This window comes from Megalobrama amblycephala, linkage group LG11 (genome assembly GCF_018812025.1).
Source record: "Megalobrama amblycephala isolate DHTTF-2021 linkage group LG11, ASM1881202v1, whole genome shotgun sequence".
NCBI classification, from domain to species: Eukaryota; Metazoa; Chordata; class Actinopteri; order Cypriniformes; family Xenocyprididae; genus Megalobrama; species Megalobrama amblycephala.
Window position 1 is genome coordinate 28,389,090 of NC_063054.1, and position 12,357 is coordinate 28,401,446.

Here is a 12,357-nt window from a genome sequence, read left to right on the forward strand (position 1 = left end):
TTTTTCTTTTTTTCATAAATATGTCATATTTTCACCAAAAAAATAAAATAAATAAATAAATAAATATTACATGTGACAAAAAACAAATAATGTGTGACTTTTAACAATATTTTTATTTATTGAAATTCATTTTGATACAGATTACACTGTGTTTTGGGGATATGAAGTATTTTTTATCTATTTACCACAAAATTTCAACTACACCATTAGCATGCATATGAAATATTATTATTATTATTTTTTTGTACATTTTTAATCACTGTTATAATATCAAAGGTGAAAACTGGCAGAACGGTAAGTTATTAAACCTAATATTCATTTTTATGTAGGTGCAATCCCAGGGGCATAAAATAATGTGTCAGTAGATAAAATTAAGTGAAAACATAATTCAATCAGGTAAAGCTTTAACGGTAAAAGGCTCGAAGCTACATGACTTTACAAATATTTGATATATTAAAATAACTAAATATCATTCAGTGTCTATTTCAGTGTTCAGCAGCTTTTTCCACATAGGTCTAATGCTGTTTTCACACAATTAAATGTTCTCTAGTCCAACCTCTTACATTTCTTAATTAGGGTAATGAAATGAACATTTGCCCTCAGCCAACAGAAAGAAGGCAGAAGCTCGCAAAATTAGGGGGAGGACCTGCACCACCACCTCTGACATAACAAGTGCCGATTTATGTTTCTGCCGGTGGGTGTCGACCCCTGCAGGGTGGATCGGGGCTTTCTCTGGGTCTTGTATTTGTAGGCCAGGGTGTTGCTCCCTTCAAGTTATGGCAATATTATGGAGAACAACACATGCCACAATAATGGCAGGCCCTCTCAGGGGTTACCCGGCAGGTTATGTAGGCACTGGAAACATCCTTTCAACAGGTATATGGTTATCTACACCCACAGTGTGTGACATTGAAGACTGGTTCAATACTGTGGATGGACCTCCTACTGACATGCAGTAATCAGCTTCATTTTCGGAAGGTGGAATATGCAGTCCATCAATGGATCCAACCACATTGGGAAATCCTAAAGGAAATTATTAGGTTGGGGTCGCAGCTGGGGTTCAGTTATTAATTTAATGTCTTTTATCAGATTTGCCTCATTTAAACCGATTTCTATAATACTGACCTGCATTCCAGAGAAACACCTCTTTGATGGCACTCATGATGGTTTGTGCCCAGGAAACAACACAAAAATTTCTCAGAAAGCATGTGAGAGCGAGGCACACTTGCACACGGTCTCTGCATTGTGAAAATATGCGCAATGAGTAAATGTACTGCACTGCAAGAAATGCTTTTCTTACCAGTGTATTTAGACCACATGCTGAAACCTACATTGACGTCAAACCAGAGGCTAATCAAGCAACGATCATCTTCTAAACGTGTAAACACATACATGAAGCAGACATATGTAAAATTCACACTGTGTGGTCATACTCAAATTAAAATCTGCTGTGGAATGGTGTTTATTACAACAGAGACTGTTAATGAAGCAATATCTGCAATAGCAATTAAAAAAATTATTCTCAATTCTGTATTCTAAATTTTGATAATTTCATGGAATTCTTCAATCTAAGAAAAATCTGTATTGAATTTTCACAGGTGCTTTACCACTACATTTTCAGTTTTTTATGCATGTTTTTCTTATAATGTTTGAACTTCTGGACTATGATCCACAGCTTCATACTTTTGCATTGATGCAGAAGAGTATGATCTATTATTATAGTGTGAGCTGCTATAAATCTTACACCCAGTCTACAATGTTCTTGTCCACCACCGCTTGAGGCTGTCTAGTTTACATTACTTTAAGAGAGTTTCACATTTTGTTCTACAACATAAATTGTACAGTTTAATTGCAGTCCATTGTAATCCTAATATATTTGTCTGTACTTCCATGATTGTGAAACTGTTTTATTACGCTAATGAGGTTGATATTTAGCGTGGAAAGACCAAACGTTAAGTTCAAATGAATAGTGACTTATACCATGAGGATGCAAAATAAAATACATTTAAAAATAGAATTCTGCAGCTATAAAAATGAATAAATGTGAAAAGTCATTTCATTATTGGTGAAACAGTAACATTTTATTTTGTTTATTTGTTTTTTAAATGCAAACTTCAAGTTTTCAGAGTTTCTACATCATAGACTGAAATGTATATGATGGAGAACTTGTGTGTTGGATCACTAGCTGCATGTGCATGGATGTGAAGCGAACAAGAAATAGAAGCCCTGGAGTGGATCTGGAGTGATTAAAGAAATTTTTATTAATATCCATTGACTGACACTCTTACAAATGCTGGGTTGTTTATATGGACTAACCGAACAGTTGGTTTAAATTTTTTATTTACATATTTAAACCCAACAGTTGGGTTTGTCCATATTTGATCCAAACATTTATTATCCTTCCTACATTCTGCTCATATATAGTACCCTGTCTGCTTTTGAGGGGCACCTCAGTCCATGAGGGGGCAGTGGCTTGGCCAATGTTCTTGCTGCCATGCAGAAAACAACTACAAAGTAAATGTTAAATAAAGAAGATGCATTTCATTATTTGTGAAGCAGTAAAATTGTATTGTTATTTTAAAACAAAGAGGCTAGAGCCATCCAATCACACCATTATTATAATAAAAATTGTCCTCAACTAAATATAAAATCTGTGGAATAACAATTCTATTACATATGTATCTTTACTCTTCTTCAATTAAAATGCTCAAAAAAAAAAACAAACAAAAAAAAAAAACTAAGCATAATCCTTTTCTTAGGAATACCATCTCTGTATGGTATGAAGGTCACAATTTTTTAGATGAAGCAATTACATTGTCAGGTTTGTCAAAATCTGGGGTAATACAAATTTTGTGCCTGGGAGAAGTGATAAAAAAGTGATTTAAAAATTGGATTTATATGGGAATAAGCCAAGTAAAAGATTTATACGAGGAAGGTATAATGTTGTTGTCATTCCAAGAACTGATGAGAAAATATGATATTCCTTAATTTTTACAAATAAGGAGTTTTATTCATTCTGAAATGAAAACATTTTCAGAACCCCCTTTGTCAATTATAGAAAAACACACTTTAAAATGTTTAAGGGATAAAGGCAATCTGTCATTCTTTTATAATATACTCTTAGAGGGATCAAAAGAGAGTTCATTATCTTATTTAACAGCTTGGAAGAATGATCTTCAGGAAGCTATTTCTTTCTTTCTTTTAAAAAAAAATATTTTTATTGCTTTTTTAGATTACAAAACAAAGACATGTTATAACAACACAAACTTTTGACATAAATCCACATATTCACATACAATTAATCAACATAAAGGAAAACAACATATACACATATTTACACTCACAAATACATACACAAATACATATTCTCTTCTCCTCAAATTAAGATTACTATTTAATATAAATATTTTTGGTTCAAGAGAAAGTGTGCCATTGGTTAATTTTTCTATCATAATCTGCACTCCCTTCCAGAATTTTAAGATCTCTTCACACTCCCATACACAATGAAAGAAATTGCCTTTACATGAATTGCATTTAGGATAGATGTCTGTAATATTTTCATTGAATTTATTTAATAATACTGGAGTTACAAGTACTTGCATTAGCCAATTATACTGTAACAATTATAATCTTATATTAACAGTTTGCATCTGAGCATCTCTACAGACCTCTTTCCAGTCAGTCATTAATATTTCCTCATTGAGGTCCTTCCTCCATGCTTCTAATCGAGAGTTTGCAGACTCATGCGACCCTTCAACAAACATATTATATAAAAGTGTAATCTGACCCAAACTATAACAATTTTTGGTGACTTCCTTTTCCAAGATGGATAAAGGTGGTACAGTATATTTATAAAACACTTCTGAAATGACAAAATAAAACTTTGAAGCCTACATCTGTCCAGAATGAATTTTGCATTTCCCCATATAGGGCAGTGACGAGATACTGAATTTGTACACAAGATATTCAAATATCTCTGTGTTTCATGCCACACCCTTACCATGTTTAGAACTATTGGATTTGTAACATTTTCCTTCATTTTCTTTAACACTTTACAGTCTGGGTCATATAAATACGTTTTCAGAAACAAATCTGAGGAAGATATTTCTAAAGAAGAATAGATGGAATCTTGTTTACAGTGTCAATACTAGGTGTAAATTGCTGCAATATAAATGGCTTCTTCGCACCTACATTACATCAGTCAAATTACATCAATTTAATCCCAATATTCCAGACAGTTGTTTAAAATGCAAACAAGAAATTGGTACCCTTTATTACCGTATATGGGAGTGTAATGAGATTCAAGGATTCTGGAAGGAGGTTGTTCTTATGATTGGTAAATTGACTGAAGAAAATGTCCCTCTTGCTCCCAAATTTTGTCTATTTCATATATCCAGTAAATTTGGAGGTGAATGCAAGGAAGCGCAAATTAGTTGATTTTAGTTTGCTTCAGGCCAAGCGTGTTCTTGCTTTAAAATGGAAGGAGACCCAAGGACCCTCCCCTAATCAATGGTTTAAAGAAATGACTAACAACCTTGCCTTGGAAAAAGTGACATATAGTTAAAGGGAAACTAAAAGACTTATAAAATTTGGACTCCTTTTCTACACTACTGCAACCAAGTGGATCAGATAACCTGTGGTAATTCAACTACCCACCTATTTTCTCTTTTGTAATGGACATGTCCAATATATAATGCAGTTCTTGTATTCCAGCAAAACAACCAATAACTGGTAAAATAGCAAAGTTAAACTACATAATGAAAGGCAGTGGAATGTGATGTATATAAATGTATTTACTTTTTTATTTTATGTTTTAATTTTGTTCTAGGTTTCCTGTGTGTGTGTTTTTATTTTTATTTTATTTATTTATTTTTTATTGTTTTAATGTTCAAACAAATGCCAATAAATATTTTTTTTTTTAGAAAAAAAATGACATTTCTTTTCATTTACATTTCTTCAGTGCAGTTTACATATACTTGCAGTTTAGGAAGCTCTTTTGGAAAAGCTGTTTCATGGTTAATAAAGTAGGCTAGATAATAGCCGATTATGCATTCATAAAAGTATCTGAGCCACTGGAGCTGTTTGAAGATGTAGTTGAGAAAACACTGGCTCTAGATAAGTTGTAAACATCTGCAAATAATTATTTATATATGTTACTTAAAATATATACACATTTATTAAGACCTGTTTAATAGTAATAGTTTATATATTATATATGTATATATTATATATATACAATAATTTACCAATTTATCAACTTACTTCTCCTATGCATCCTTTGAAAGAAACCTGGTCCACTTGAAGATGATGGTCCTGCACTTGTACTCTGTAATGTAGAGATTTAAGATATCAGCTGTAAACTGAGTACATCTATCATCAGGAAAAACTCGTGGATCAGATGCATTGTTTTGTTGGCATTTACCCTGGTATGGATAGAGCTGGTTAGGTTCCTTAGTGACAGCCTTCCTCCCAGTGCCTCACGGATCTGCAACCATATGTGAGAAAATGGGTTAAAGCACTATAGAACTGAATGACTGTAAAATGGTTTGTCAAATTGTAAAATCAATAAAATTCAATATATACCTTGCTGTCTAAAAGCGTTCCAAACACCAAAATAAAAAATCCCTGCAGAAGTGTTAAAATATATGAAGAAAATATTTGGGGTAAATAATACTTGTTTTAATGCTGTTTAATTTAATGTTCATAACAACACTGGAAATAACTTATTTTGCATCTTTGTGAGACTTTAAAATGGATTCTTGTAATTACAGAATATTATTATTATATCATTATTTGCACTACAATTATTGCTTTGTTTGCATTTAAAAAAGCTAAATATCACATTAAAGTCAAAATACAAAGCCAGAAAGTGATACCTGCAGTGAATTGAGGAGTGCAAACACCACATGAATGCCTAAGTCCCTGGACACCATGGTTCCAATTCCAAATCCCCATGTTAGACCAAAGATAGGAGTCAATATGGCCACACATCGGGCAATGACCACCAGGGCATGTTTCTCATCTGGTTGAGTTGCAGCACCAACTCCTCTCGTCAACATCTTATACAGAACCACAATCAAAACCACAAGGTTTATGGCTACAATAGTGAGAGCTGGAATCACAAATGCCAGCAGGGCCTTAGATTCATCCCAGTTCAGCCAGCACGCTTGTTTGGAAACATAATTTTGAGGTCCAGCTGTCGACGCAACAGTAATGACCGCTATGAGCAAAGGTGCACCATAACCAACTATGAAGGCAATGGCCATCATTCTGAACCTTGACATTTGGGACAAGACCATGACTGTCCGGTAAAAGAGCAACAGTGCTGAAATTAAGATCCAGAAGAAAAGAGCCAGGTAAAAAAAGTGCATGAAGAAAACCACTGGACTGCAGCGACCCACTGAGGTTGGCTGCTCTTGATCTGTGATTGTGGCTCCAATGATAAAACAGATGTTTGCGATCAGCAGGGACACGGCAATGTTGACCATGGAGACATGTCCCATGTGGGATGTGTAATTTCTTGTCACTGACTTCCACACAATAGTCTCAATAATGAGGCACAAAATCAAGCTGGCCATTGAAATAGCTACACCAATGTAAGTTATATAGGCTAAAGCTATGTGATCAATGGAAAACGGTGACATTAGGATTGAAAAAGAGGTTGTGTGGTTGCATTCACATGTAATCTTGCCTGTTTCATTCACTGAGGGCTTTACTTCACATCCAGTGGAATCCCATGCATCAAGACTGAAGTTCCAAAAGACACACTGAGGATTTCCCAAAGACTGATTAGTAATGTCAAACACAAAAGAAATGTTGTGAAGCGTTTCATTAACCTTAACAATAACCACATCTCCATTGATGCGCACATCTGATTTTCTACTATTATTAATAGTATCACGACTAGGTAAGACTTTGTCAAGATTTGTGAAGACAATAATGGTTAAGGAGGTTGTTTTAAGAACCTGTGGTATCAGAATCTCAGTAGCTGAGTTTGGCAGGGTTGATTTCCTGATATATGAGTTTTTTATTACAGCTCTATTCAACTCAATGGATGTTTTAGTAATTGTAAAATTGCCATTTGAGAGATGGGCTGTTATATTATCAATAGCGCTTAGAAGTGAAATGCTTGTGTTTTCTTTCGCCAAACTTTGCCATGATGCAGCGGCAATATATGTAACAAGGATATCCACTGTTTTAAGGAAACTCTGGAAATGAAATAGAAATAGAACCATGTTTAGTAAAAACATTTCATAGGATGGGAGAATGAAGATAATGTACATATGCACAAAGACTTTCTTGAATGTAAAACTGAAAAGAATGGCACTATGTGAAGAAATAAAAACTGCTCATGTTATAGGCTACAGTATAAGTATTAAATTCAGTCACTATAACAAACATAAGCTTTGTAGAACACACATTCAATATGTACAGTACCTTAAATATACATACCTCTATTACAGGCTTATTGATAATAATGTTCTGTGAGATACTAGCAATGTTTACAAGTATCCCAACAATTGTTTGGACAGTCAGAGGAGAATGTGTTATCTCCTGATTATTCTGCACTGTAGCATCACTGAGCTGAGCCAAAAACTCTGGTATCTGCTCCACAATCAATACCTAAATTACAAATAAATATATATATCTATAAACAAACCCGATTCCAAAAAAGTTGGGATACTGTACAAATTGTGAATAAAAAACAGAATGCAATGATGTGGAAGTTTCAAATTTCAATATTTTATTCAGAATACAACATAGATGACATATCAAATGTTTAAACTGAGAAAATGTATAATTTTAAGGGAAAAATAAGTTGATTTTAAATTTCATGGCATCAACACAACTCAAAAAAGTTGGGACATAGCCACTGACTGGCATCCCCTCTTCTTTTTATAACAGTCTGCAAATGTCTGGGGACTGAGGAGACAAGTTGCTCAAGTTTAGGAATAGGAATGTTGTCCCATTCTTTTCTAATACAGGCTTCTAGTTGCTCAACTGTCTTAGGTCTTCTTTGTCGCATCTTCCTCTTTGTTATGCACCACATGTTTTCTATGGGTGAAAGATCTGGACTGCAGGCTGGCCATTTCAGTACCCAGATCCTTCTTTTACGCAGCCATGATGTTGTAATTGATGCAGTATGTGGTCTGGCATTGTCATGTTGGAAAATGCAAGGTCTTCCCTGAAAGAGACGACGTCTGGATGGGAGCATATGTTGTTCTAGAACTTGGATATACCTTTCAGCATTGATGGTGCCTTTCCAGATGTGTAAGCTGCCCATGCCACACGCACTCATGCAACCCCATCCCATCAGAGATGCAGGCTTCTGAACTGAGCGCTGATAACAACTTGGGTTGTCCTTGTCCTCTTTAGTCCGGATGACATGGCGTCCCAGTTTTCCAAAAAGAACTACAAATTTTGATTCGTCTGACCACAGAACAGTTTTCCACTTTGCCATAGTCCATTTTAAATGAGCCTTGGCCTCGAGAAAATGCCTGCGCTTCTGGATCATGTTTACATATGGCTTCTTTTTTGACCTATAGAGTTTTAGCCAGCAAATGGCACGGTGGATTGTGTTCACCGACAATGTTTTCTGGAAATATTCCTGAGCCCATGTTGTGATTTCCATTACAGTAGCATTCCTGTATATGATGCAGTGCCGTCTAAGGGCCCGAAGATCACGAGCATCCAGTATCACGGGCATCCAGTAATCTCTGTCCTTACGCACAGAGATTGTTCCAGATTCTCTGAATCTTTGGATGATATTATACACTGTAGATGATGATAACTTCAAACTCTTTCCAATTTTTCTCTGAAAAACTCCTTTCTGATATTGCTCCACTATCGCCGCAGCATTGGGGGGAATTGGTGATCCTCTGCCCATCTTGACTTCTGAGAGACACTGCCACTCTGAGAGGCTCTTTTTATACCCAATCATGTTGCCAATTGACCTAATAAGTTACAAATTGGTCCTCCAGCTGTTCCTATGTACATTTAACTTTTCCGGCCTCTTATTGCTACCTGTCCCAGCTTTTTTGGAATGTGTAGCTCTCATGAAATCCAAAATGAGCCAATATTTGGCATGACATTTCAAAATGTCTCACTTTCAACATTTGATATATTATCTATATTCTATTGTGAATAAAATGTAAAAAGTTCATGAGATTTGTAAATTATTGCATTCCTTTTTTATTCACAATTTGTACAGTGTCCCAACTTTTTTGGAATAGGGCTTGTATATATATATATATATATATATATATATATAAAGAAATATTTTTTGAGCAGCTTATTATTTTGTAGGTATTCACTGCATAGATGATTAATAGCTTACCTCAACCTTCCTTTTAAGGTTGCTAATAACTTGAAGTATACAGTTCCTCCTGAACTCTGTCCATTTACCTGAAGTACATTGATAAATTATACTGCCATCCCAGTTTTTCTCACAGGGTCCCGTCACAAACTGATTTTCATTTTCATCTCCGAGTGTGTCATTTTTACAGCTAAATTCTGCAGTTAGAAAATATTTGAATTTCAGAAAAAGAGAAAATCAGTTGTTATTTCCACAACTGAAATGGATAAAGGATGTTGCTGCACCATTAAAAAGATGAAAAACTAAAGGTTCACCTCCTTTCACTGTGACTCTGTTCCAGCCATAACCAAAATCTTTAAGTACCGGATCCTTGAGTTGGCATGTAAAGGTTTCATTCTCACAATTTCCTTTCATGATTTTATGTTTTAGTGTGATGCATCCATCCCCTTATTGCATAAAACAAGTAAATAAAACCATTTAAAAACAAAATTCTACTGCAACTGATAACTGCACTCAGTAAATTTCTATAAACATATATTATATGTATGTACAACCTTGAGATGTCACTTCATCACCAGATAGAATTGGGATCCATTCAACATCATATTTTGCACAGCATGTCAATGGTACAGGCTTGTCCTCACACTGAAACTTTATTTCATTTTTACCCAATATAATATTGGGACGTTCTTCAAGAATTACATTTTGCCACTGAATGTAATCAATTGTGGACCTTTCTATTATACACAAGTATCTACCTATAAGAGAAAGAGAGAGAAAAAAAAAAAAAAAAAAAAAAATATATATATATATATATATATATATAGAGAGAGAGAGAGAGAGAGAGTAAAAAGTTGTTTTCTTTACCAAGAAAGTGGCAAGATGAAAACTACTATTTTCTGTTTCAAACTTTCACATAGCATCTTTAGGTTATAGCTTTAAAAATTCAAATCCAGATTTTGATTTTCAAAGATTTATAGGAACTTTCATTAATAAGCCTTTATCTGACCAAGTTCTACTGTGCTCTAAATCACTCACAATCTACATTCAGTTTCACACAATATTAGTTGTTTTCATGCCTTTTGCACAACATTGCACTATTTCATGATTTTCATCTTCAGAAAGATCTTTCTTCCTCCCCATATTGCATGAGAACTGTGACTTGCTTAATAATGAGGAACAATCTAGGGTTTCCATAGACCTGGCAAATTATTTTGTCTGAGATTGATAGCATTTATCTAAAAAGACATGGATAAATAAACAAACAAACAAACATTTTCTTAGAAAAACTAAAATCTTAATATTTATTGTACTGAAATCTTACTGATTTGTCACTGGTATAATAATTTGTAATGCAGTGTACAGGCACTGGACTAAAAATACAATTCAGCCATCGCTCCCAAAAATAATTTAAGGGGTCATCTTGTTAATGCTATAAATGAATTATGTCTCAGTTTGTCATTACAGATTAAAGAGTATCTGGCACCACTGCACGGTTAAACAACACATTTGCAGATTACATTGGAATTGACTGAAATTACCCAGGGGTGTCGCTATATGATAATATCAAGCGCTTCCCTATGAGTCTAGTGGCATTTTCTTGAACATTAGTAGCCACTAGACAATATGATTTTGTGCACTTCTGAATTCATTCTGCTGCCACCATCATATTGTCACGAAACAAAAGGCAGCAGACAGTTGGATATACAACAGGATCTACGCAGCAATGAGAGAAAAGCACTTGCATGATTTGGATGAATATGTGAGATTTGTAGCCATTAGACCATGTGTCCACCAAAGGGTTTTTAGCCAGCTGAAAACGCTAGACGCTCTGCTGAAAATGCCTATCTGTGAGCGCTTGAGTGCGCTTCAGACATCTGAATGCACTAAGAACATACAACAGGTGCCATGAAATTTACTGATGACTTAATTTTAAAAATGTTCTATTCCGCTTCTGATTTGGTTGTGAAATTCGCTGATTTTGGGTGTGTAAGATGTGAAGGATTCTATGGTCCAGTTTGCATTTTCACCCCATAATGGCAGCCACGCTACCGGAGCGCAATCTGGTGGCTGTTGCCCAAAAACGATAAGAGTTTCACATCTTGGGTTCTATACTCTTTGGTCAAGGTGACAGGAAGTCTTTCATTTTCCAAGTGAGCGCGCGTCTTGGACGGTTCTCCTTCAGGGAACGAGGGTTACCTTTGTAACCGAGACGTTCCCATTCAGTCGGTCATATTCGACGTACGTCGGACAGACCGACGAATAGGAATCCCTACCAAAGCACCACAGGAGCTGCCCTCCTCCAGCGCTCTGTTGTAAGCCACCTGAACCCCCTTGCCTGCGGACGGTGGGACAGGGCTAACACACAGAGAGGGTCAATCACTGCTGTTCCCAAACCCATTCAGTGAGATTGTTGGATAACGCTGGGAAAGCGTAACCTTCGTTAGAAGGAACGCTGCGGAAGCCACATCCTTCCCCGAAGGAGTTATGTGGAGAAGAACATATGGACTAACCCTGCAGGGCTGTGCAACATATGGAAGAACTGGGGTGACTCCAACTCGGTTAGAGATGGGTTCTCCCAGAGGGAAAGACACGGGCTTCGTTTAGGAGCAACCGTGGAGAAAACCATATGGGATCTCCGTAGGGTCACACATATGGAACCCAGCCTAAATCCGGTTCTCAGGGATGCAACGGAGTATAGGCCTGGCGCCGGATGCTCCGCCACGTCGGCTGCCGAAGGGTAACCGGAGGACTCAACAGGGTCTGCCCATAGGGACTCTCTGGAGCAAAGAAGCGCATGCAGCGCAGCAAGCCGACACTAAGCTGGGGCCTCTCCGTGCCTCTGACCTGAGGCGAGAACACGGGAGGAGACCGGCTCGACACGAAGGCTATAGTATCTAGCGAACGTGTTAGGTGTCACCCAGCCCGCAGCTCTACAAATGTCTGTCAGCGAGGCGCCACGAGCCAGCGCCCAGGAGGATGCTACATCTCTCGTGGAGTGAGCATGCAACCTGAGCGGGCAGGGCACGCGCTGAGCTTGG

The 12,357-nt window shown here is 36.4% G+C and overlaps 2 protein-coding genes across 3 annotated transcripts in view; both read right to left on the bottom strand.

Moving 5' to 3' along the window:
- Nucleotides 1-3,203: 3,203 nt before the first annotated feature.
- Nucleotides 3,204-7,724, bottom strand: LOC125278260 (adhesion G-protein coupled receptor F1-like). Its single transcript, XM_048207279.1, has 5 exons — nucleotides 5,877-7,724; nucleotides 5,584-5,625; nucleotides 5,423-5,485; nucleotides 5,263-5,326; nucleotides 3,204-5,130 (listed from the first exon to the last, which is right to left on the bottom strand). The coding sequence occupies exons 1-5, from the start codon at nucleotides 7,281-7,283 to the stop codon at nucleotides 5,045-5,047; spliced, it is 1,662 nt and encodes a 553-aa protein (XP_048063236.1). The 5' UTR covers nucleotides 7,284-7,724; the 3' UTR covers nucleotides 3,204-5,044.
- Nucleotides 7,725-9,279: 1,555 nt separating this feature from the next.
- The window catches only part of LOC125278259 (latent-transforming growth factor beta-binding protein 1), a 45,407-nt gene continuing 42,329 nt past the window's right edge, over nucleotides 9,280-12,357 (bottom strand). For both annotated transcript variants that reach the window (XM_048207278.1, XM_048207277.1), the window contains exons 20-22: nucleotides 9,871-10,074; nucleotides 9,631-9,762; nucleotides 9,280-9,513 (exon numbers count right to left, since the gene is read on the bottom strand). The gene's annotated coding sequence lies outside the window, so the exon portion shown is untranslated. The remainder of the gene's footprint in view (nucleotides 9,514-9,630; nucleotides 9,763-9,870; nucleotides 10,075-12,357) is intronic.

Bases quoted from the DNA above. Each gene is read 5' to 3' on its own strand.
- LOC125278260 (XM_048207279.1), bottom strand. From the start codon at position 7,283: ATGTACATTATCTTCATTCTCCCATCCTATGAAATGTTTTTACTAAAC. The intron at 5,626-5,876 runs GTATCACTTTCT...ACACTTCTGCAG, and splicing joins CACTCCTCAATTCACTGCAG to GGATTTTTTATTTTGGTGTT. The intron at 5,131-5,262 runs GTAAGTTGATAA...AATTATTTGCAG, and splicing joins TCAAAGGATGCATAGGAGAA to ATGTTTACAACTTATCTAGA.